General features: G+C 40.4%; 2 protein-coding genes and 1 long non-coding RNA gene across 5 annotated transcripts in view; 2 read left to right on the top strand and 1 right to left on the bottom strand.

Moving 5' to 3' along the window:
• NIPAL1 (NIPA like domain containing 1) overlaps nucleotides 1-4,027 on the top strand; it is a 41,200-nt gene extending 37,173 nt beyond the window's left edge. Inside the window, exon 6 of the mRNA XM_038399489.2 lies at nucleotides 730-4,027. Coding sequence (XP_038255417.1) covers nucleotides 730-1,361 — 632 coding nt within the window. The 3' untranslated portion in view covers nucleotides 1,362-4,027. The remainder of the gene's footprint in view (nucleotides 1-729) is intronic.
• A 4,102-nt stretch (nucleotides 4,028-8,129) lies between these two features.
• Nucleotides 8,130-26,943, bottom strand: part of TXK (TXK tyrosine kinase) — a 66,501-nt gene continuing 47,687 nt past the window's right edge. For all 3 annotated transcript variants that reach the window (XR_006281097.1, XR_006281095.1, XR_006281096.1), the window contains 2 exons: nucleotides 13,943-14,546; nucleotides 8,130-12,399 (listed from right to left, as the gene is read on the bottom strand). The gene's annotated coding sequence lies outside the window, so the exon portion shown is untranslated. The remainder of the gene's footprint in view (nucleotides 12,400-13,942; nucleotides 14,547-26,943) is intronic.
• LOC122460047 lies at nucleotides 16,007-26,908 on the top strand. The gene is made up of 4 exons (XR_006281098.1): nucleotides 16,007-16,063; nucleotides 20,788-20,859; nucleotides 24,438-24,554; nucleotides 25,604-26,908. It is a non-coding gene; the product is annotated as an uncharacterized LOC122460047 (long non-coding RNA).

The raw sequence follows: 26,943 nt of genomic DNA, 5'->3' as shown, positions 1-26,943 counted from the left end.
CAGCATGTGTGTTGTGAACTCTCCAAAATTTGTCATACAGTCTGAAGCCACAAAGGATTTTTGGGTTCAGGACTAGTTTTAGGACTAACATCTAGACTGAGTGGAGGTGTTTTGGAATAATAAATACTATATAATAAGCACAGAAGTAGCTATTAGAATTGTGTTATATTCAAGCACCACTGTGAAAAAGAGGGTAGGAGGGCTTGACAGATTATAGTGTGGAAAGGAGGATTGCCCAGAGTGAGAGTTTGAAAAACTGGGTCTATCAAGGCCAACCAAAGACTATGAATTTGCTTTGGTGAAGTGAGCATCCCTTGGTTAGGCTAATGCAATGGAACCACTCATGGGGCTGAGAAAGAGCACCAGTATTTTATAGGGGTGTGTGTGTGTGTGTGTGTGTGTGTGTGTGTGTGTGATATAGTTCATTAGTTGTCTTTTAAATGGCCAAGTAAAATGCATAACTTCATTTACGAATATAATAATGTCTTAATGTATCAGAATATTGTAAGCAGAAAGCAGGTTAGATTCTTGTACCTAATTACTGCGCTAATTTCCCTGTTTGAGTAAGTGGGTGTAACTCTATCGATTGCAGTGGAATTGTGCCTCGTGAATTTGTGCCAGTATTTATATTGCAGTTAGAAGAGCTATATAACTTTTTGTACCTGACAAACTGATTTGAAACTGTACCTCATTCATTGTGTGTAACTTCTTTTTCTCCTTCCCAAACAGTGTTTATTGCATTTGCTGTGGTTATAACTGTGGTCTCCCTGGTGCTGATTTTTGTTGTGGCTCCAAGGAAAGGTCAGACGAATATACTGGTCTACATATCAATTTGTTCAGTGATTGGTGCCTTCTCTGTCTCATCTGTCAAGGGCCTTGGCATTGCTATTAAAGAAATACTGGAGCAGAAGCCAGTTTACCAACATCCGCTGGTTTATATTTTGGTGGGGACTTTAGTGCTCTCGGTCAGCACTCAGATCAACTATCTTAACAAAGCATTGGACATGTTTAATACATCTCTAGTGACACCTATTTATTATGTGTGTTTCACTACTACAGTTGTGACATGTTCCATCATCCTGTTTAAAGAATGGAATAGCATGGACCTGGGTGATATCATTGGCAGCCTCAGTGGATTCTTCACCATAATCATAGGCATTTTCCTTTTGCATGCTTTTAAAAATACTAATATCACCCTCAAGCAATTGACATCTACAGCTGTAAAAGAACCCTCATTGCTTCTGCATGGATATGATGCTCATCATACTTTATTGGAGAACATGGAGAGCCCAACCTTGGCATATGAGGAGGACAATCCTTTGTTCAGTCGAGGAAATGCACAGGGAGCTATTCGCCATTAAAATTTTGACATGCAAACCAGATCCACCTATATCAATAAGAACTGTCTCTGCTTTTTTCCTGGGGAAAAAAAAACTTTTATGAAGTGAGATAAATGTTGGCAACGACAGTGTGTGAGAAATAGATAAGTCACTATGATGTTAGTTATTGTTTAGATACAACAGTTTTCCATTCAATGACGCAAATAGAAACCTGCCATTGAGACTTTTTCATTGCCCAGATCTCTGACAGTATATGATTTCCTCAGTCTCCTTATTGCGGTTTTGTCAATTGGAAGACTTTCTTTTTCAGCTGAAGAATTGCAATATGTGCAATATATATTGATAAAGTGCAATTTTCCTTCATGATATGGGGTAGTAAACACTTTTGATTAAGGTAACAGGCACTTTATAGGTATCTTAATAAAGGCATTCCTAGAAGAATATGATGACCATTTCAAAGATTGAAATGCTTAATATATTATCACGGTTACTGCATATATAACATTCAACTTCGAAGCCTATCAATTCGCAGATGTCCTGAAGAAAACACAGCCTTCCCCCATAACAGTTCTATACTAAAACTTAATTTGTTTAAATGAGAACTTCATTTGTGAGCATTGAGCCCAGTTCAGATATTTTGAAACATAAAAAGCCTACTTTCGTAGCAGTTTTCTGGTATCTGGTCTCCAAGTTTTTTCTTTTTTCCTTTGTTAGTTCCTGTTTCTTGATAAAGTCCAGTTCTTCTGAGTCTGGATTTTTTTCTATATAAAAGCTATACATGGAGCTTTTAACTATTTCTAATAAACTATAGTGTTGACTGTATATTAAGCAAAGAGAATACCATCATTTACCTTTACTGTATTGAGTGATCAAGGAACATCATTGCATTAAGTGATTTGTCTAGCCCTTATTTTCCACAACTACTTAGTATTTGCCTCACAAATGTGTTAACTTCTTTAAAACTAGATGTCATGATGGCCTATCACCTGTGTTGCGAGAACCTCTAGGTCACAGTGTTGGCCATGAAACCTATAAGACAGCTGATCTATGCACGATGATATTTTATTGCATAATTTCTATTTAATTTATTTGACACCTCTTTCCCTGCCATATTGTGAGCCGGAAAGTGACTTCAGCTGTCAAATGTGTAGGTCCAATAGACTAGGATGGTCAAGTTCTATAGCGTCTCCTCAGCACAGCATCACCACACAGCGTGGCTCCCTTACTGAATTCCGAGCCTCTTCAGCAAGAGGTGATTTTAGGATTTAATCAATTCACATTCCTTGCTCAAAAGAGATGTGTAAAACATGATATGGGATTGACTGTGTGTAACAAAGAAACACAAACATCTTTTGCAATTTAGAGAATGAAATGTTGTTCTTCCTACTTTTATAAAGTAAGCCTGTGCTTTGAAATTCACTTTAGTTTAGATGCATAAGAAAGTTTCTTTAACTTTTGAAGAGTTCCTGACAAGAGGAAAATGGACTGCAATGTTTCACAAGTATTTGTATATCTGCATAACTTATAAGGTTGTGTATTTTATTTATTTTTGGGAGGTATTCTTAATGTGTCTTATTTGCTAATGATGATTGTTTCCCCTTATTATTTGGAAACCACCAAAACCCAGACTAATAGGGTTCAGAACACTAGTTTTAAACCATTTTAATCCCAAGTTTTAAACTAAATATACCTTTTTAGCTTGGTTATGAGGGTAGTTGGAACACATTGACACAGACTCTATCAGTTATAGCAATCATTTGCAGATTGCCTTTAAACCATCTTCCTGTGAAATACTAGTTTGACTGAAGTGGCTTGTCTAGCTGTACTCCTCAGTAAGGTAAATACAGTATTACAGGAAATATTGCTATCATAAGATCCTTTCTTGACTAAGAGTTCAGGAGCATAGCCAGTTATGACTTCTTTTGAGAAGCATATGGAATAAGGCTGGAATAGTTGCAGCAATGTTGCATGCAATGGGAAGAGACTTACAAAAATTCTTCTCACTTTTTAAATACGAGCGTTCATATAGCTTTAGATGTTCTTCAGACATTCCAAATAATGAGCCATACAGGGATTGTACAGATGTACAGAGACTATTTGGGGTTTTATTAGTTAGGTGTGTAAGATCAAACTGTTCAGCACAAAAAGTGGGTAATATGTTACTGTAAATTTACACCATTAACTTTAGAGAGTTTGGCCTTTTAATAAAAACTTGCATTGCTTCTTAGTGGAAATTAATTATGCTGGTTACAGTGTAAAATTTGGACAAAGTTGTATTTTTTTTAAAAGGAAGTCTATTGGCATATGGCTTGCCTATGTTTTCATGTATAACTATTATAGTTGTTTGCACAAATGGTTATTTGCATGAACAAATGCCCAGTTAGACATGTCTGTATATGTATTACTATTTTTTAAATCAACTCATACTTGTACTTTTTTTGCATATGCACATGGGCTACCTATTTTTAAACCTGGCTCTGACAATCTGCTTGGTTATAATAAATGAAATAAGTCTTTCCTGATGAACCTGCTTAGTTTATATTCATACAAAGTTAACTTCCATAAAGAAAAATGGATGTAAAATTTGTTTTTCCTAAAATATCAAAACCCCATAGCTAATGCTTATTTTCATTATGTCCAAGAACACTCTTGAATGTCAATAAAGGAAATAATTGTTTTTATTATGAGATTTGATTCTTAAAATATTTTTGAATGAATTACTTAAAGAGATTTTATATTTTGTTGGAAAGGTTTATATTTAGTGATTGCTTCCCTTGAAGGGTTTTAAAGTTTTAATTTGAGTATAAAGATATTCCACTGTTTTGTAATAAAAAGTATATATTAATTATGTGCTAGATCATGTTTTCTTTAAGAGAAATGCAGTAACTAGGTTAAATGCTATAGTAAAATTACAAACATCTGTTTAATCTGAACAGAACTGTATTATCTCTATGATATCCATCATGTATATCATTTATATACATGCCCATCTAAATGAAGGAGATTGTTAGGCTGAGTTCAGTGTAGATAATGGCCTGATCATGAACTCTCACCTGTATCAATTTTGCGCAGTGTTAACTGCATTGACTTGAAGGGAGTCAGTTTGCACCAGTACAGCTGAAATCAGAATCTAGCCCATAAGCTTTAATCAGTACAATTACCCTATTATAACTCATTCATTACTATAATTCTATTTTTGAATACCCAAAGATGTGCAAGGACTTTCCAAGACAGATTAAATACAGGCCCCTCCAGACAAAAATGGCACAAGGAGAGGAAAAAGAGGGTGACAGTAACAAGTTCATATAGTTTTTTGCAGCAAGGCACGTGTATAGTTTGGTAGGCTTTGTTTTTTTTGTTTTTTTAAAAGGGAACTTTCTTCTTGTTTCTCATAGACAAGAGGGCAAAAGTAAGATTTTTGGGGGGGAACCATTTGTATGTGGTAAGGGAGGTTGGTATATAGGTGTAGGGATGAGAACAGTTCCAAGTTTTAAGAGAGCAGCATGGTATAAGGGGTGGAGAGAAAATGCCAAAGAAGGTATTGAAGCTGCTTTCAGCACCAGAGCAGACTGAGAGTTAGAAAATGAGATCAGGTCTGAGAAATGCTGTGGATAAGGTAGGGATTTACTGTGGACTTTGCACAGCAGAAGATCAACAGTTGAAAGAGAGTGAATGATACAGAAGATGATGGACCAAAACAGGATAGAAACAGGGCCAGATCACACCCCCAGACATCCACACATAGAGGGTTACCTCCTCCTCTGTGTGAAGGTGGGGTGTCAGTTGCTTCCTTGGCACCGTATTCAGTCTGTACATACACTCCATTCTGTGGAGTCCTCTCTTGGTCTGCAGTAGAAATAAAATGGAAATTCATGAGGTGATAGCAATTACCATCCATTTCCTAACTCTGCAACTTTCTTGCTGCAATGACAGCAAGGGAATGGAATCTCTGCTCTTGGTACTACAAGATAGGCAAATAATAATACAAAAAGGACTGTATTCACAGAAGATGGCCTCAAATATTTCTTTTTAGTAACTTGACTATATTGTTGTGATGGTAAAGAAGGCCAAATATGCTCTGAAAGGAAAGCAAGCCAGCTGTTAGACTAACTGATACTTATATTTAGCAAGATAATGCTATAAAATTCTATAATGCTGTAGGGATAATTACGGGGGGATGGGGGTGGCATGAGTGGGAAAGAGAAAAACAAACCATGTCTAAAAAGCATGTTGGCTAATGACCTGAGGAGGTACAATGCCTTTAACTAAACAGCAAATCTCAAATGATCCCTGTTAGGTCAGGGTAACTTTGTTGAAGTTATTTTATCATTTGCATGGAAAACTTCTGAAAACTTAGCTGAGCAAAACACTGGAAATGCACCATGGGAACAACCCAACATTAGCAGGATATGGACTAGTGAGAGGATCTAATAAGTTGTTCCCACCTCTGGATTCTGAGATTCTTCTTTCCTGAGTTTTAAGTTGTTTTTCCTCAAATACCTAATACAATAAACACAAGAATGCTTTTTAGAAAGTAACATGAAGTGTTTTTGAGGAGTGGGGGATGGTTAAAGAGTTCAAAAGGTGATATCTTTGTCAGAATTTGAAAGAAGCCAGATATCACCTGGCTGTTAGCTAATCTATATACAAGGTATTCATAGTGTAATACAGTGTCAAGGTGCCAAATGCCAATTAACTAGTAAATTATATATCCAGCTAGTGAATGATAGTGCAGACTTTGTTATTATTGACATAAAACTTGTTAGCTAAGTACAACATATTTCATGATAAACATATCCGGTAAAATTTTCAAAAACACCTAACTGGCATAGGGTCCTAAGTTTGGCTTCTAGGTCATTTAGGCACTTTTGAAAATTTTATACATTATGGTTTAGTGCATTGTATTGGGATTGGCAGTAATTGATGTTTAAAGGATCTAAAGCTACAAGGAAAATATATCCGTCTAGTTGATTATAGACTTTTTGAGGGATCTCAGATATGTCAGACAGCCGTGAGTAAGTAGAAATTGATTAGATCCATGTAAATCAAAATGATAAAATATAACAAAATAGGGAAAATCAAATTTCAACATAAATTCTTGGTAATATTAGGCACTCCCTATGTCCCATATTCTAAAGTTAACAATAAGTAATTTAATCATCTGAGGCATTCAGTCTAATAGTAAGCTGCATCTGCCTTGTCAGAAAATGTCTAATGATTCTGATTTTTGTCACGTAGTTTCAATTTACTCTCTAAAATACTTTTCACTTGTTACCAGGCAACTATGAAAATCCTGTACATATAAATATTAGATATTTACAGCTGAGATATTTTTCAATAGTAACTTTAAATGTGCTTTTTTTCCCAGCAAAGCCAATATAAAACTTGCATCCAAAATATTAGTATGCCTCCTATATCCTCCTACCAGCCCTTTACTCATACTGTGAGTAATGCGAAATGGTTGAGTGTTCTTATTTTGTAATTAGGCATTCTGTACATAGAAAAAATGAGATCTTTATTCACCCACACAACAGGGCTAGCAATACAGACTTTAGTCTTCTGTTTTCCAAGAGCACCGTAGAGCTGATCTTTCTTTTAGTACCTGTTAGTAAATAATAATATCTTTAATTCTTTCTTTCTGTATATTTGATTCGTTTATATGTATTAATTATTCTTTAGAATCTTTATCTTTCACAAAGAATATGTCTGAAGTCTAAGGCCCAAAACACGGATCTTGATCAATGTGTAACCCTTTTCAGGAAAAAGAAAAGGAGTACTTGTGGCACCTTAGAGACTAACAAATTTATTTGAGCATAAGCTTTTCAGGAATTTATTCATTATGCTGTATTTAATAACTCTAGGGCATCTTCATGTCTGTAAAACTCTAGATATTCTTGGAACCCATCTCCTTAACATATATATAAAATGCTAACAATAGCATATAGACTAGGGAAACTAATAAGAGATTATTGTTATAGCAGATGTTTTCTATTGGGGAAGTCAACATGGAAGAATGATTGTGGGGTAAGAAAGATTCAGAGATATTAACCTGAAGAATTGTTAATCCTCTGAACTGTAAATAATCATGCCTTCTTGTATGAGTCAGGTAAACTGAGACTGTATAGAAATGACATCACAACACATGTTTCGGGCAGAATATTCTTGGCAACTAGGTTTCCTTTATCTGAAACCCTATATAAAGATAGTGATATCAAAACTTAGGTTTGGGGGAATGAAAACTGCACGTCCCTTTCAGATGCAGGTCAGACACACATCCAGTTCTTAGTCTGACAACAAAGGGTGGTAATGTATCTATTTCTGTGTTCTGTATAGTGCTGTACTAATCTCTGATTAATAATCTTAGATTAAATTTCATTTGAGCCTGTTATTTTGACAATCTCGAGTCATTAACTCAGACATGCAACGCCTTCAAAGATGGTCAATAGGAGTTGAGGTCACTCAACACCTTCCAGGATCAGGGCAATATATATTCACTCTAAAAAGAGAGGATAAAAAACTTGATCTCTCCTTCACCTGCCTATTATTTTTAAATTTAAAGTTCACTAAGTATATGTTCTACAGTTTTTTATAAATCTTACCATAAAGCTTGCTGATAAAACAGTTGGCTATTTCTTTTGTATATTATCCACGGGCACTTTAATTACACTTTGTAGTACAAGGACTAGGAAAGAGCATTTCTTCTGCTTAAGTTTACTCAGTACAGAATATTGAGAACGATGAATCAGATTCATTAGCCTGCTTCACTAAATATTCAATGAAGTATTATGATTCAGAATGAGTCAACAAATTACTTTTTATTAGTACATACTGTAAAACTTGCTTCACTAAGTTTTCATTCCATTGTGCCAGGCTGGCTACTGTCTTTTATATTGTTACAATAACATTCACCAGCACAAGGACACACAGATGGCATGGTGATGTGGACCATGTAAGGACAGGATAAGTATGGTTCCACTGACACACAGAAAGAACACTGGTTAAATAATCACAAACAAAAGGTAAATGGCATTGTATTATGTTTGTGGGATGCATCTAGTGGGGGGCTGCAGTGATCAGTATTCAGTTAGAGGGAAAGGAGAGACACATGCTAATCAAACTTGCAAATTATATTAAATGGAAGTTACTGCAAACATTATGTACACAGACCACGTCCATTCGTCGTCATCCTCCCTGCCCCCCCCCACCCGCTTTTTTAAAAAAAAATTTGTCCTGAAAACTATGTGGTAAGCAATGTATGTGGGATGATTACAGACAAGTAACAAGGTGAGGTCGCTGACCCAAAGATCTTACAATCTAAATCAAATGGATAATTGACAGACAATAAGGAGGAGAGGGACAACAGAAAACCAAGAGAGAAGGAAAACCTGCTTTTGTTGGTAACATTGTTTAATGCAGAGCTGAGTTTTCAAGCTTTTCTTCTTACAGATAAATTGTGGATGAACGTAACATAAGAATGGCCATACTGGGTCACCAGAAGTCCATCTAGCCCAGTATCCTGTCTTCTGACAGTGGCCAATGCCAGGTGCCCCAGAGGGAATGAACAGAACAGATAATCATCAAGTGATCCATCCCCTGTTGCCCACTCCCAGCTTCTAGCAAAGAGAGGCTAGGGATACCATGGTTGCTTTGCAATTTTCCCCCCTCTTTGATATACTCATGGGTAAGAGAAGAAGTGGAATGTTGTAACATAAGTAATGATCAGAAGCTGAAAGAAATTAGTTGGAAGGGAGAGGGAGGACGGCACTTGATGTAAAGGAGGAGTTTAGTCTATTCCAAGCATAGAGTGCAATATGAAAAAGGCAAGAAGTCATGAGCATAGGGAGGATATTAATGAAGCAGACTGGTAAGAGCAGATGAAGCATACAACACGAATGAGGATAGAAGGATCCAAGATTTGATGTGTAGGCCGAAGTGGAGCTGTGTGAAGCCTTGACAATAAGGAGCTTGAATTTAATACAGAAGAAGTCAGGAAAGGGACTCCTAGAAAGGAATGGCATGGTCTGAACAGAGAGAGAGAGAGAAACAGATGTCCAGTGAAGACCAGAATAATACCTAATATCCTGGGAAAAGTTTAGAAACATAGGCAGGCAATGACAAAAAGAGATTCCATCTGGGAAAATGCTTTGGGTGTGTATCTGTTCTCTTTCATGACAAAAATAACACTACTTTCTCTGAGTGGTTGCTGGTGGATATTTGAAGATGCTCAATAATTTGAAATCTTAGAACATGTGATGTGAGAACCTGATTAGTAGGTAGAGTCCAAGTGAGGCAGTCAAAGATGCATTATCTATGCAGATTGAGTCTGTGCATCATTCATTATATCCAGATCAGAATTTCAATTCTGTGATTTGCTAATGGTTGTGAAATTAATCTCTCTAATAACAACAAAAAGAATAATTGTATTGGTTAGTTTGGGCTCTATATGAAACTGAAAAAATCCCTCTGAAGGGTCAGATTCTTCAAATTGTATGCATGTTGAGTAATATCTTATGCTGTGAGACGTCTCATTGAAGAAAATGGGATGAGTCACTAAAGTGCTACTAAACATTAATATGGGTTGCACGATCAGATTCTATATACGAGTTTCCCCAGGAGGTACTAAATATTTCAAAAGCTTTTTCTGGATGGGACAGTAAAGGTGAAGGATTAAAGGCCAGAGCAACAAGAAGTGCTGAAAGAATTGGACTCTGCCAGAATGTGATAGTCATTGGGGTAGGAGAGTAAAAATAATAATAGTCTGAATTACTGCAACATCCTTCTCTGTGACCTTCATAAATGCAGTTGTGCCCACTTAATGCTGCTGCGAAGATCATTCTCATCTTTGAGTGACTGCACATGTGCATTCCATTCTTGGTGTCTGTGCTCCCAGCACAAAACTGATGGAAAGTTTTTCCTTCAGCAGTACTCGTTGGGTGGTTTAAGAGCCCCCTGCACCACTGCATGAAGGTATAAAGCGCATAGCTGGCCCCTCCCTCTCTGTTCCTTCTTACTGCCTAGGACAGTCACTGGAACCTCTGTCAATTGCTAGAGCAGTTTTCGCTCAGCCTTTGTGTACACAGTCTAGTTGTAGGTTAGTTTTAGTAGGTAAAAGCAAAATGTTTGTTTTTTTCCTATTTTGGGGTTCTGCTGTCATTCTGAGGTATGGCTCAATCACTGGACTTCAAACCATGTGCTTCCTACTCGAACCCTATGCCTGTGAGCCACCCACATGGCAGTTATTTTAAGTGCCTAGGCACAGCACACATGAAGGACTAGTGCCAGATTTGTTGGGACTTCAAGGCCAGGATGATAAAAGATAGGGAGGCTAGGCTGAAGTTCCTGCTAATTGAGGCAGTGCTGAGAGCACCGTGGAAGTTGTCCTGGTCTGAGTTGGGGCCGAGTGCTGCAGTTTCAGTCAGAAGAGTGCCTTCAAGACTGTTGGGAGTCCTGGCACTGGTTACTCTCGCCTGTGCTGAGGAAGTAGCATAAGCCTTCCACAAAGGCACCATCAAGAGGAAGATCTCCACCCCACAAGTCAGGAAAGGGCAGTAAAGGGGAGTCAAGTAGAGTGCAACCGAGATCGAGGCACTCCTCCAAATTAGTGCCTAAGATGGCACCATTGAATCCAGTGCCAAAACAGGCATCATTGAGTCTGGTTCCAGAAACGGAACTGTCAGCATCAGTGGCTCTGCATCGATCAGATACAATTTTGGTGCCAACTATGCCAGAGGTATTTACAGTGGCAAGGAATTTATTCTGTCAGTGCCAGTATCGCTAATTGTACAGGAATCGGCTCCCTTGGTATTATTAGACCACCCAACACCAACATTTGCAGTGCAGCACTTATACCACACCAGCTGCCTACTTCCTGGACAGTCTGTCCATTGGTACCATCTAAGAGAAAAACAACAATGATGGTGTGTCTCCAGCCATCATCAGGCTTTCAGAACTAGTCCCTGTGGTTGACAGAAAGGGAGTTGTCTTCATCGGATTCTGAGATGGGATCATATGTGTCTCAATCTCTGAATAGAACCTGCCACTCCACACCTAGATCCTTCCTCTCCAGGTACCCTCGCAACTGCACAATTGGAGCTCCTAGGGGAATGTGGCCAGGAGGTCACTGGGGTCTGGTCCCTTTCAGTGGCTCTTTTGGAACCACAAAGAGTTTCCCCCAGCTTCTGGATCCTCCCCTTATCATTCCTACAAAGTGCCCTAGTCCAGATGGGGTGAGTCCTTGCACCAAGCTGCCCTGACTCCAATGTCCGGTACTGGTCCCAGAGCCGAGCATCAGGAAGAAATCTTCTGCAGAAGAGGTTCAACCACAACCAGTTTTATCTTCATCTTTGTCCTCTCTGGATGAGGTAGTTTCCTCGGAGACAACATTACCCCCTCCTGACAACTAAAAGATTTATCAGGAATTGTTAAAGAGAGTGACTTTTTGGACTTTTGCATTCGGGTCAAGGAGGTCAGGGAGTCCTCTCATCACCTGAGGTCCTCCAGGGTCACTAGTGGTCACAGTAGCAAACGAGAGGGCACGCCGGAGGCATAATGCTGTGACCCCCAAATCAAAAGAGGCAAAAGAACTGGATTTATTTGGTAGAAAAGTTTATTTGACTGGGGGATTGCAGCTTAGAATTGCCAACCACCAGGCTCTACTGGGGCATTATGATTTTAATTTGTGGGGATCCCTGGAGAAATTAAAAGATCTGCTCCCTGCGAATGTAAGACAGCAGGTCTGTTCACAGTTGAACCAGGGCAGATTAGTGATGGGGACTTCGTTGAAGGCTGGGCTGGATGCTGCCAACTCGGCTGCCAGGACCCTGGCTTCTGCAGTCTCCATCCACAGATCCTCCTAGTTGCAGTCTTCTGGTCTACCCTATGCAGACCAGATTACTATGCAGGACTTGCCTTTTGAGGATCCTTCTCTGTTCTCAGAGCGGACAGACAGCATTTTCCTTGGCCTTAAGGACTCATGAGTGACCTTGAAATCCTGGGGTCAGAAAGTACTATCAGCCTCAGCAGATACATTGTGATCCCACTTTGCCCTGCTCATCAAGGCCTGTCAAAAAAGAAGAGCAGGGGTTTTAGGTGCAGGCTCACCCATCCTTCTGTATTGGCTCCAGCTCCTGGGCCTTCTAGACACACAGGAAGTGCTAAGCAATCATTTTGATGGGTTGGTCAAGGACACCATGCCAGTCTCCATGTTTCCAAACCCTATTTCCCCCATATTTGCAAACAGTTTTCCCACTTCCACAGTGTATGTTCCCAAATTACTTCAGACCCATGGGTTTTGAGCATGGTGGAGGTGGGATATATCCTCCAGTTTGTTTCTACTCCTCACTCCTACCCTTCCTCCCTGCCCCTCCAGAGACCAGTCTCATGAGGAGCTCCTTCTCCAGGAGGTACAATCTTTCCTTCAGGCAGGTGCCATAGAGGAGGTTCCACAGTATCATAGAGGGACAGGGTTTTATTCCTGCTATTTCCTAATCTTGAAAGCAAAAGGGGGTCTGAGACCAATTTTAGACCTGAGTCAACTCAACAAATTCTTGAAAGAGAGAGGTTTGCGTGGTCACCCTAGCTTCTATTATCCCTTTTCTGGAGACTAGTAACTGCCATTGACTTCAAAGATGCTCACAGGAAGTACCTCAGATTTCTGGTAAATTAAAATCATTATCAGTTCACCATGCTACTATTTGGCTTGTCAGCAGCTCTCAGAAGTTTTATGAAAATTAGTGGTAGCTGCCTTCCTCAGAAGATCAGGAGAGCAAGCTTAGCTCTACTTGGATGACTTGTTAGGGACCAATTCAGGGTGCAAGTGTTGTTCACTATATCTCTGATCCAATCAATATTCATTGTTCTGGGACTGCTAATCAATGCAGAGAAACCTCTCCTCCCCCATGAGCAAAGAATAGAGTTTATAGGGGGCTGTAACGAACTTGATTAAAGTCAGAACTTTTCTTCCAGACTCAAGGTTTCAGGCAATTCAGTCAATTGCTATAGCTCTCAAAACTCATCCAGTCATGACACCATGAAACTGTTTGAGGGTCCTGAGGCATATGGTCTTGTGCACACATATGCTTCAATATGCCAGTCTGCACCTCAGAATGCTACAGGATTGGCTAGCCTCAGTTTACTCACCAAACCATCACCATCTAGTTCAGTGGTGAGGGTGCTCTCTCATGTTCTGCCTCCCTAGATTGCTGAGCAAGTGACCATCAAAGTATGCATCGATGTTTCCTTTGCCCGCCCACAACCAATGCTTACTTTAGTGACTGACACTTCTGCCGTGGGCTGGGGGCCCATCTGAGTTCTCTACAGACTCAGGACTATGGTCTGCAGAGGACTTAGTTTAACAAATCTACATCAGGGAGCTGAATGCTGTGAGGTTGGCATGCCAGGTATTTCTGCCGCAGATCAAGGGAAGCAGCCTGTTAGTCCTCACAGACAACAGAGTGGCAATGTTGTACTTCAACAAGCAGGGAGGAGCGCACCCTGCTTTGCTCTGTCAAGAGGCATCTCTGCTTTGGGAGTTCTGCATTGCCAGCTCAATAGATCTAGAAGCTTCTTACATATTGGTGTTCCAAAACAATCTTGCAGACTACCTGAGCAGATCATTTATGAGTCACCACAAGTGGTTTTTTTGCTTGGATGTGGCTAGATTCACCTTCGAATGGTGGGAGTCTCCCCAGGTAGACTACTTGCAACCAGGATCAACAGAAAGTGTCAGCAGTTCTATTCCCTATGTGGTCACAGCCCGGGTTCCCTGACAGATGCATTCTTATTACCATGGTCAGGCAGGCTCCTCTATGCTTTCCCACCAATTCCACTCATTCACAAGGTATTACTGAAGATAAGAGGAGACCAGGCCAAAGTCATACTCATAGTCAACACTGGTTTGTCACTCTCCTGGCATGGTCTGTGAAACCTCCAATTTCACTTTTACTGGGCTCGGACCTCATGTCCCAAAATCATGGTTGTCTATTCCACCCAAGCCTGCACATCTTCATTTAATGTATGGATGCTCCATGGCTAGACATTAGGGAGCAGTCTTGCTCAAAAGAGATTCAAGAAGTTCTGTTAAATAGTAGAAAGCTAGTAGGGTTACTTATCTCTTTAAGTTGAGATGTTTTTCCATCTGGTCATGGCCATTCTGGAATCTCACTGTCCTGTTCTTCAATTCAGCCCATACTAAATTACTTATAGTATCCAAAACATCAAGGATTGACTGTTAATTCTATCAAGATACAGCTATCAGCTATTTCAGTTATCCTTCAGAAGGATAATCACTCTGTTTTTTCTAACAACATGCCAGTACGGTTTTTTGAAAGGCTTAGTCAAATTGTATCATTAGGTACATGACCCTGTTCTCCCATGAGACCTAAACTTAGTGTTGTGAAACTTATGGGTCCCCCTGTTTGAGCCTTTGACTACTTGCTGTCTGCTACATCTATCAATGAAGGTGGCATTTTTGGTTCCCAGCTTTCTGATAGAGGTAATGGCAAAGCTGCACATGTTAATGTCTAGACCTCCCTATACTATCTTCTTTAAGGAAAAAGTTTACCTGCACCCTCAGCTGAGGCTTATCCCAAAGGCAGTGTCCTCTTTCCGTATCAACCAGCCAATTTACTCACCTGTATTCTTCCCAAAACCACACTCGATCTGGGAAGAGGAACATTTGCACACTCTGGATGTCATAAGAGCACTGGTGTTCTACCTTGACAGAAGCAATTCCATAAGTCCTCTCAACTCTTTGTGCAGTTGCAGATAGAATGAAAGGACAATCAGTCTCTACTCAGATAATTTCTTCTTGGATAGTTTCATGTATATGCATGTCCTATGACCTGGCTAATGTCACACCGTCGAGCAGAGTCGCAATTCATTTGATGAGATCTCAGTCAGCCTCTGTGCCTTTTCTGGCAAATGTTCCAATTCTGGCCATTTGTAGAATGGTAGCTTGGTCCTCTGTCCACATGTTTGCTTCTCATTAAGCTGTCACTCAGGACTCAAGAGACAATGCTGGAGTTGAATGAATTGAGCTCCTGTCTTTATTTGGATAGACTCTGATCCCACCTCCTGATTCATGGCTTGTGGGTCACGAGGAGTGGACTGCACATGTGAACCACTCAAAGAAGATAGACAGTTACTGAACTGTTCCATAATTGCTATTTTTTGAGATGTGTTGCGCATGTCTATTTCATGACTCACCCTGCTGTCCTCTGCAATGGAGTTCTGGCAAGAAGGAACTGAAGGGGGCTGGGGGCAGCTTTATCCTTTTTACCTGCACACAGTGGCATGTGGCCGCAGAGGGCACTCGAGGCATCCAATGGGTACCACTTAGGGGAAAAGGTTTCCAACAACTGTGTGCTGGGAACTGTGATACAGGAGGGCCCGGGAGCTGTGGTAGAAGGGAAATATATAAGCCCTAGGCTAATTAAGACGTGGTTCCCTGTAGACTAGGGAGGGTGGCTACGGGTTAATTGAAGCACCTGTAGTCAGTTAAGGACCTGTCAGGAACCTAATAAAACCCACTGCTTCAGGCAGTCAGGGAGGAGGAGGAGGAGGAGGAGAAGAAGAAGAAGAAGAAGAAGAAAGGAGAGAGGAAAAAAAAAAAAAAGGACTGGAACTTGGAGGTATGTTTTGAAAAAATCAGAGAACCAGAAAAACCAGAGAGACCCTGCCCCAGTGTCTAAGGACTGAAGGTACCCCACCCAAGGGGGAAGAGGGTAAGAACTCACAGGGGCTGGGGCTCAGAGTGAGGAGCAAACCCAGATTCCTCCCCTGCTTCCCTCCTCTACCACCTTCCTGGGCCACTAGTGGGGGGCCCTTGGTGCCCCAAAGAGCAGGGGCAAGGGGTGGCATCTTAGCCCCTGCCAAGAAAAGCACAGGACCCACCATACTAACATCGGCTATCTTGTCACAGAACACAGACACCAAGAGTGGAATGGACAAGAACAAATGGATATAAACTGGACACCAGTAAATTTAGGCTTGAAATTAAATGGTCATTTTTAACAATCAGAGGAATGAAGCTCTAGAACAGCTGTTGAAGGGGAGTTGTGGGGGCAAAAACCCTAATATGTTTTAAGACTGAGCTTGATAATTTTATAGAGGGGATGGTGTGATGAGACTGCCTACAATGGCATGTAGCCCATCCATGACAGTTATTAGCAAATATCTCCAGTGGCCAGAGATGGGACACTAGATGGATAAGGCTCCGAGTTAGTACAGAGAATTATCTTCTAGGTGTCTGGCTGGGCGGTCTCGCCCACGTGCTCAGAGTCTAACTGATCACCATGCTTAGAGGTGGGAAGGATTTCAGATTGGCAGAGACACTGGAACTTTTTCACCTTCTTCTGCAAAATGGAACCCAGGTCACTTGCTGGTTTGCACTGTAACTTGAAGTCTTTAAATTAAGATTTGAGGGCTTGAGTAACTTAGCTAGAGGTTATGGGCCTACTGCAGGAGTGGTTGAGTAGATTCTGTGGCCTGCAATGTGCAGGATATCAGACTAAATGATCATGGTAGTCCCTTGTGGCCTTAAAGTCTATGAGTCTATGCACAACACTTCTTTAAGAACAACAGTTATGGAACAGGTTACTAACAGGTTTTTTCCTAGCCTGTTACTATGACCCTATCACTCCTCTCTTTGAATCCCTCCACTGGCTCCCCCTTCTCTAGTGCATCATATGTAAGCTGCTTGTATTTAGTTTCAAGTTCCTTCACAGTCAATTCCCACGCTACCTATCCTCTCTCATTTGCTATCAGGCTGCCAATGTTGCTTCTGATTGGGCCATAATGCCAGTCTCTACTGCCCCCTTGTTAAATTTTCAAACAAGCACCTCAGTGCTTTATCCCTGGCTGCCCCACACTCTTGTAAACATCCAAAAAACTACCTCATTATCAACCTTCAAATCCCTCCTCAAAACTCTCCTTTGGTGTGACACATAAAAATAAAACTTGACAACAGTTAGATTGCTGATATGCTAAGACCACGGCTTATCATTCTGACTAGTATTGTCTCATTGTTTCCTTGTACTCCCCCGTCTGTCTATATCCAACTTGTCTCTCGTCTTATTCTTAGATTGTAAATCCCTTGGGACAGGGAAGGTTGTTTTGTTCTGTGTTTGTACAGCGCCTAGCACAGTTGGTTCCTGATCCATGACTAAGGCTCCTAGGCGGTATGGTAATACAAATAATAATAATAATACTTGGTCCAAAGCACATTTTTTTATATAACTTATGTTGAACTGTAACTGAGTTTAAGAAAATTGTTGTTTTGTAGATAGGGGAGGCAAAACTCCCTTGAGCTCCATTATAATCTTCTTTATTATCATCTCACCTTAATGTACATACTCCTTATGGCCAAGAGGACCTTACCACAAGAAACCCAAGATAACAGTAGTATATCATTGGGAGAGATTAGCTGTAACTAATAGATTGGTAAAGTTCAGCATAAGGGCAAACGTAGAATTATGATTTATTAGCTTGTAGTGCACCCATGAATAAGCCATGGGTTATCAGCTTGTCCCATGAGTCTTCCTGTATGTCTCCATTCCTTGAGTAATTTTTGTGTCTGGACACAGGGTGTCAGAACAAGGAGGGCTAGGGGGCCATGTCCCCCCCCCCTTTTTATTTGACGTAAGAGTGAGTGACGGGGAAAAGGGTGGAGAGGAGTAAGCAGGGGATGGGGTCTTGGGGAGAAGAGCTAGCATGGGAGCAGGGCTTTGGGGGAAGAGGCAGCGTGGGAGCAGAGGCCTGGGGGAAGGGGCAGCATGAGGGCAGAGCCTCAGGGGAAAGGGGTGGTGAGAGGGCGGGGCCTTGGGAGAAAGGGGTGGTGCAGGGGACGAGGCCATGGTTTGGGTGCCCATGGCCCCCTCACTTTTAGAGAGCTTCTGCTGCTCCTGTCTAGACATTTCTATTCTCCCCCACCCTCCATGTCTTGTCTTTTCTTCAACTGCTGCCCTATTAAAATCTGAAATCATTGTTAAGTGAAGGCATTGACAGCAGAAGTAAGGACACACTACGTATTTTAAGGGTATGTGTTGATCAGGTTGTGGTTAGGTCAGGGTTGGCTAATCCCAATTTAAAATCAACCTCTCTTCCAAATCTACAGTGAGTAGAGAGTGGGGAGGATGCATAGGCATACTATGTTTTTTCTTGCATAATGACAGGTTTCAGAGTAGCAGCCGTGTTAGTCTGTATTCGCAAAAAGAAAAGCAATACTTGTGGCACCTTAGAGACTAACAAATTTATTAGAGCATAAGCTTTCGTGAGCTACAGCTCACTTCATCGGATGCATTTGGTGGAAAAAACAGAGGAGAGATTTATATACACACAAAGAGAACGTGAAACAATGGGTTTATCATACACACTGTAAGGAGAGTGATCACTTAAGATAAGCCATCACCAGCAGCAGGGGGGGGAAAGGAGGAAAACCTTTCATGGTGACAAGCAAGGTAGGCTAATTCCAGCAGTTAACAAGAATATCAGAGGAACAGTGAGGGGTGGGGTGGGGGGCAGAAATAACATGGGGAAATAGTTTTACTTTGTGTAATGACTCATCCATTCCCAGTCTCTATTCAAGCCTAAGTTAATTGTATCCAGTTGCAAATTAATTCCAATTCAGCAGTCTTCAACAATTTGAAGATTTCAACAATTTCCATCCCACCATCAACCTCAGCCTGGACCAGTCCACACAAGAGATCCACTTCCTGGACACTACGGTGCTAATAAGCGATGGTCACATAAACACCACCCTATATCGGAAACCTACTGACCGCTATTCCTACCTACATGCCTCTAGCTTTCATCCAGATCATACCACTCGATCCATTGTCTACAGCCAAGCTCTACGATATAACCGCATTTGCTCCAACCCCTCAGACAGAGACAAACACCTACAAGATCTCTATCATGCATTCCTACAACTACAATATCCACCTGCTGAAGTGAAGAAACAGATTGACAGAGCCAGAAGAGTACCCAGAAGTCACCTACTACAGGACAGGCCCAACAAAGAAAATAACAGAACGCCACTAGCCATCACCTTCAGCCCCCAACTAAAACCTCTCCAACGCATCCTCAAGGATCTACAACCTATCCTGAAGGACGACCCATCACTCTCACAGATCTTGGGAGACAGGCCAGTCCTTGCTTACAGACAGCCCCCCAATCTGAAGCAAATACTCACCAGCAACCACACACCACACAACAGAACCACTAACCCAGGAACCTATCCTTGCAACAAAGCCCATTGCCAACTCTGTCCACATATCTATTCAGGGGATAACATCATAGGGCCTAATCACATCAGCCACACTATCAGAGGCTCGTTCACCTGCGCATCTACCAATGTGATATATGCCATCATGTGCCAGTAATGCCCCTCTGCCATGTACATTGGCCAAACTGGACAGTCTCTACGTAAAAGAATGAATGGACACAAATCAGACGTCAAGAATTATAACATTCAAAAACCAGTTGGAGAACACTTCAATCTCTCTGGTCACTCGATTACAGACCAAAGAGTGGCTATCCTTCAACAAAAAAGCTTCAAAAACAGACTTCAACGAGAGACTGCTGAATTGGAATTAATTTGCAAACTGGATACAATTAACTTAGGCTTGAATAGAGACTGGGAATGGATGAGTCATTACACAAAGTAAAACTATTTCCCCATGTTATTTCTCCCCCTCACCCCACCCCCCACTGTTCCTCTGATATTCTTGTTAACTGCTGGAATTAGCCTACCTTGCTTGAAAGGTTTTCCTCCTTCCCCCCCCCCCCCCCCCCCCCCCCGCTGCTGGTGATGGCTTATCTTAAGTGATCACTCTCCTTACAGTGTGTATGATAAACCCATTGTTTCATGTTCTCTGTGTGTGTGTATATAAATCTCTCCTCTGTTTTTTCCACCAAATGCATCCGATGAAGTGAGCTGTAGCTCACGAAAGCTTATGCTCTAATAAATTTGTTAGTCTCTAAGGTGCCACAAGTACTGCTTTTCTTTTTATGTTTTTTCTGTATATTGTTTTATTTAGAATCAGAATTCAGAAGAATTCACTGAAAACTTGGTTTCATATTGGAATCTAAAAGAATGTTCAAGAAATTGTGCCATTTCTATGCAAATCAAAATGATTCATTCCCCTCTGAAGCAATAATCATCCATGTATTTATTTCAAGTCTGTATTTACTTCATGTTCTGTGTAAATGACAACCTGGATGAATAAGTCATTTTCCACCTCCCGCAATAGAGCTTTTACTATCGAATTAATTTGCTGTTGTGTGATATCACCAAGGCAGGTCTTGGATGTTTAAACATCTGCATCTCTCACAGTAACTAGAGTTCCATTCAGCCTTTCAGCCATGGTAGGAGATCTTATTTTCAAAGAAAAAGGGGAAAAAACCTTTCTGATAAATGTAGAACAGACTGAATTTTCTTTCCTTTAAGACATCTCAGTATAACTGGAAATCGTCAGCCCAGGAGGAAAAGGCGGACATTTACAACAAGGAAATTTCAAAGGTATGAGAGAATATATACGTTTTTCATTTTAACTTTTTTCCATCCTGCTTTTTCTTGAACCTTACTGGCTGATCAGTGATTTCGCTTCCCAGGTTGCTCTGAAACCATTAACCATAAGAGAAATTAAACGGCTAAATAATTTACCTTAATGAAGCATATAGAGAAGATATTCTGTCAGAGTATAAAGAAAAGGAGTACTTATGGCACCTTAGAGACTAACAAATTTATATGAGCATAAGCTTTCATGAGCTACAGCTCACTTCATTGGATGCATCAAATATATGCTTATGCTCAAATAAATTTGTTAGTCTCTAAGGTGCCACAAGTACTCCTTTTCTTTTTGAGAATACGGCTGCTACTCTGAAACCTGTCAGAATATATTTTCCCATGTTAATTTCTACCATCTATGCTTGTCTGATTTCACCTTAAGTGGTGAAATATGAATAATTTTCTTAGGGCAATAAAAGCCATAAAATGCAAAAGTGAATCACTGACTTCCACTGTTGCGAACAGCCTATGAGAAATTTCTGATGGCCCTTCTTTGTATTAAAGTGGTATTCCTGCTTATAATCTTTAACTCATTGTGACACTCTTCTCAGGACACCAAGAACTGTAAGCCACTGTATTATCCCTCTGCCTCAGCAAGGGAGAGCTTTGCTGGGGCTTGACTGTGTCATTTCCCTGACACACCAGTCTGTCTTCATTGCCAACAAACTGCTCGAGACTCTCCCAGTCTAAACCTTGCCTTGCAGGTAACAGTCAGTGAACCCAAGTTCTAGTCAGAGAGTTCCCCAGAGATGTCTGACTGCAGCGTCCAGTTCCTCTCACTAAACACTCTCAGAAATTGTTTACTACCTCCAGAGTAAGAGAGAATGCACCAGTCTGCCAATTTAGCTGAGATTCACTCTATTCTTCATTATAGCAGCATTGACATGGTACATAGTAAAATTAAGAACAAGCTTATTAATGAACAAAAGAGATTAAAGTGATACTAACCACTAGAAAAAGAGGAGTATGGTTATAAACAAAACACATAATATGCTTTCTAGTGACTAAAATTTAATCTTAGCAAGTTACAATCTTTGCCTATGCAGTTTTTTCACTTACATCAGGATATCAGCATCTCTAGACCTCCAGGCCAAAAGATCCAAAGTTTCACAAACTCAGAGGGTGCTGTCCTCTTTGTTCCCTAAGCGATGGATAATCAGAATGTCTTTTTGTTCCCCTTATATTTCCCAAAGTCCATTGCCTTTACCTCAAGAGCCAGGAAAACCTTCTCCTGGAGATTCAGACTTCAGTTTGTCCCCTGATATGATCATCAAGCTGCCACTAGTGCTTTGTTACCTTATATGTGAATGTATTTTCATTGTCCTCTGGCTTACAAAGTTTGACCCCAACAAGTACATCCATATTCCTTTGTCTAAGGCAGACTTGTTTATCAACTCCACAATATATTTTAGAAACATATTTGCAGCAACCATACATAACCATATATACACTACCTGTACATACCCCAGGCAATGATATTCATGACCAGCATTTCATCAGTTTTCATAAAAGACCTTACTCAATACACATTTGTAGTACAATATTATTGTATTGTAATCAGTTGATTCAACTGCCTGTTTTTTCTCCTGGGGGTCTGGACCCTGATTGTCCACTCATCCATATCTATTTCACTGCCATTAACCAATTGCATTTGTAGCTTTATATTATGTACTCTGGACTCACATTATTTGGCAATTCCAACCCTCCTGTAACAAGATGTTTTTCGAGAACATTTCTTTTATAATGAATCCCCCTCCCTGAGAAAAGGGGCAATTTAAATTAAAAGGGACAAATTAAATATAGGTTTCAGAGTAGAAGCTGTGTTAGTCTGTATTCGCAAAAAGAAAAGGAGTACTTGTGGCACCTTAGAGACGAACACATTTATTTGAGCATAAGCTTTCGTGAACTACGGCTCATTTCATTGGATGCATGAAGTGAGCCGTAGCTCACAAAAGCTTATGCTCAAATAAATTTGTTAGAAAAGGAGTACTTGTGGCACCTTAGAGACGAACAAATTTATTTGAGCATAAGCTTTCGTGAGCTATGGCTCACTTCATGCATCCGATGAAATGAGCCGTAGCTCACGAAAGCTTATGCTCAAATAAATTTGTTTGTCTCTAAGGTGCCACAAGTACTCCTTTTCTTTTTTTAAATTAAATATACTATACTTAAAGCTTCATAAAACAGATACTGCAGAAACAGATACAATAGTAAAGAGTCAAAAGAAGTGATGACATATCCAGGAACCATTAGTCTGAATATAAATAAAAATAATAAAAGTTATAGCAATCAATAGCCATTCCTTACATAGTTTGGACTCTGAGACAAATAGATCTTTATCAAATGCTGTGATCTGGCTTTGAGTGTACCTATTATTTCTATTTTGCCTATGCACTTTCATATGTCACCAGCTCCCATTGAATAATGACTCTAATCTATGTAAGGCATATGTATTCAAGATCATATCTCTTGGTGTGATATTGCCTTTTGTAACCTTTTGCATTCTGTCATTCATGCACAGGTTTAACTTTTCCCTGGAAGTAAGTTTCAGTCATGTGGTTGGGTTCTCACTCTCTCAGTTGTTGTTTGGTCCCTGATCCAACTCTCATTGAGTTCAGAGATGTGGCAAATTGCCAGTATGATTATAATGGGTCCCGCGCTTCCTCTTCTTTGGGGGCAGGGGGTTCAGGGTGCAGTTGCCTGCCCCTGAACTAGGGTATCTACTGTCCCACCACTAACCCAGAGAAGGGTAGTGGAGACGAAGGGACCCAGGCCCGCCCTCTACTCTGGGTCCCTGCCCAGGGGCCCTAGGGATAGTGGTAAACCACTTGAACTAGTGCTTCCTTTCCCTGGGCTACTTCCCTCTCCTGCTCTTCAGCTTGTGGGGCTTCCTGCTCTCTCTCTCTCTCTCTCTCTCTCTCTCTCTCTCTCTCTCTCTTTCTGCCCAAGCTGGGTGTCTCTTTACCTAGGGTCTTGGTTTTCTAGCCAGCCACAGCACTTCTCCAAACTCTCCCCTGCTCCAACTCCTTCCCCTAGCTGATTGAAGCAGGGGGTTTTTATCAGGTGACAGACTTCAGGTGCTTTTAATTAATCTATAGAAACCTTTCTTCCCTCTACAGGGAATAAGGCTTCTCCTCATCCTGAGACTTGCATATCTCTCCTGTATCACTCTCCTGCTGCCTTCTGGCCATGCTGTATCACAGTGGTCACATATGACCTCTGAGAGGGTGCTGCTGGATGCTCAGTATTTTTGAAAATAAAGTCACTTATTTAGGTCTCTAAATATGGACTTAGACCAAGACTTAAAAAAGAAAAAAGGGAGTACTTAAACAGGGGGTCCTAACACAGCAGTTTTCTCTAGCATGTAAGTGTCCATTGTCCTGCAGCTTGTGAAGTCAGCTATAGTGCCAACATCTGCATATGGCAGCTGGTTTTACAATCTGTAGAGTGAGGGATGTCATCCTTTTGGGAGGCAGAACTGAGCCACAAATGTTCAATAACCTAGTTTGTTTTTTGTTTTTTCCTTTCAGGGACATGAATTCTACCCAGAAAAAAGGAACCTGCTCTTCTGAATTATTCTCTGACACTCACTTTCTTTCTGCTGTATGGAGATAAATAACCTTTTTGTGTGGTGCATGTGTGTCAAGGTAAGTGTGATGCAAATGCCTCCAGTCCAGCTCACTGCACATAAGAACATAAGAACAGGTTTCAGAGTAGCAGCTGTGTTAGTCTGTATTCGCAAAAAAGAAAAGGCGTACTTTTGGCACCTTAGAGACTAACACGAAAACTTATGGTCAAATAAATTTGTTAGTCTTTAAGGTGCCACAAGTACTCCTTTTCTTTTTTATAAAAACATAAGAATGACCATACTGGGTCAGACCAAAGGTCCATCTTGCCCAGCATCCTGTCTTCCAACAGTGGCCAATGCCAGGTGCTCCAGAGGGAATGAACAGAACAGGTAATCAACAAGTGATCCATCCCCTGCTGCCCATTCCCAGCTTCTGGCACAATCCATTCCAGAGTTTAGCTTTTTACTGATACAGACTATGTTAGGGCAGAGGGGAGTTTCTAAGACAACAGGAAAGCAAGAACAATAGCACCTGTTAGTTCCTAATAAAAACAAACCTTAAACAGTCTTACTGTAGCTCACAATAAAACACTGTAGTAGTGCTTGCTTTAAAGTATGAATGTGACCGTTGGGGACTTTCCTGCATTAATGCCACAGCTGTTTTTTTCTGTTTCATAAGTGAAACCACTAATGTATAAAAGAAGTAACTGGCAAAAATAGATCACCTTTAAAGGTGTTAAATGTATATTTTAATGTGAAAAGATGCTATGACATAGAACTGCTTACACAAAAGAGACAGCCATAGATGGATTAGCTAGCTGCTTCTTCCACAAAACATATGTTTTCTTATATAATAGGTAGCCATAAGATGACATTGGTATCAAAGTAATACTAAATCTAAACCCAACATGGGCATTAATTTGTGTCTTTTGTATAACTGGGCAGAACTTTTCATTAGCCAGCTAAGTGTTACAAATAGTTTATGGTATTTCTGTTCCCAGTGTTGAAATACATTTAGGTCTGTATTTAAAATGTATATTAGATAAATTACTTTAGCTGCATCTGTACAGAAATAAATGTGTATTGTATAACATTTTAAAATACCAAATGTGTGTTTCTTCTTTCCAGGTCTAATATATATGTAAAAGAATTATGATGATAAAATTAACATTAAGAATGTCACCCGTACTTCAGCTTTGGTAATATGGTCACATGAACATTATACCTGTCCTAACAAGTTTTTTACAGGGTCATATATTGGCCCAGTTGGAACAGCATCTTGTCTGGTGTTTTGCAACAGAATTTTCACCAGGAGGAACTTATACCTTTTGAGCCATGACTTCTTAACCTTGCAGAGGCGAACACCATCTACAAACTATATCCTGTGTGTTCCGTTGCCAGGGGATAGAGCCTTCTAGAGGTCAGTGTACCAATTTTCATACAATGGCCAGAGATGCTGTGTTTCCAGCCAGCAAGATGATTGACCTGGCTATGGTTATTTGGCTCATCAGCAGTGTCCTTTTTATCATACTAGCCATGGTACTGCTCTATGGATGCCTTAGAATGTGGTGCAAGAAGTGTAAGAACACCTCAAATGGTCCTGGGACTTCAGAACATATTAGTGGTCATGCAGAATATGCCCATTCCTGGAATGGAGTTGACATTGAAACAACCCAAATCAATGAATTTCCTACATTAATTGTAACTGATATGTTTCCAGAGATTAAACCAGAGAGAATTCCACCACTGGGTGGAACAATGGCTCTGCTCTCCCACAGACAGGATGCTCATAAATTAGAAGTCCTGCCCCTAAATGATTCTGGATAACTATAAACATTTATACTCCATGATTTTGAAACTTTACTTTAGCCAATATCCTTTTAGTATTTTCAGGGACCTGAAAATACCCCTCAACAATAGACCAGCCTGTAAAGGCATATTTTTCAAAGGAGGACACAATGGGTATAGCTGCAAAAATATGGATGCACCCATTCTCCCCTCAAAATCCCATAAATAGACATGCAGATTGGCACTTATACATACCCAAGTATTTTATGGAGGTGATGGATATGACTCCATAGTTAGAATTTCATTCTAAAATGGGATATAAATTAGGTTATCTACTTTTAGAGAAAAACATTATGTGGAATTTCGCCCAGGGTCAGTTTTTATGCCCTTTGAATTTTCTGAGTAGCTTTTGTTTGGTTTTTCTTTATAGTATTTAGAACTTTATAGTAATAACTCTTGAAAATTGGGCTCTGGATGAAAGTTGTCTGTGGCATTTCTACTTCTCATTGTTGACTGACTTGTTTTAAAAAAAAAAAAACATTATCTACACAAAACCTGGTAGAGAAGTGAATCCTGAGCACATCTGGGACAACTGGTGAAGTTTCTTTCACTGGGATTTAAAGTGACTTTCAGCAATTATTATTTATAGCTCTGTGTGTGTGTGTGTGTGTGTGTGTGTA

Source organism: Dermochelys coriacea, chromosome 4, assembly GCF_009764565.3.
Source record: "Dermochelys coriacea isolate rDerCor1 chromosome 4, rDerCor1.pri.v4, whole genome shotgun sequence".
NCBI lineage: Eukaryota > Metazoa > Chordata > Testudines > Dermochelyidae > Dermochelys > Dermochelys coriacea.
This window is presented reverse-complemented; position numbering and strand designations above follow the sequence as displayed.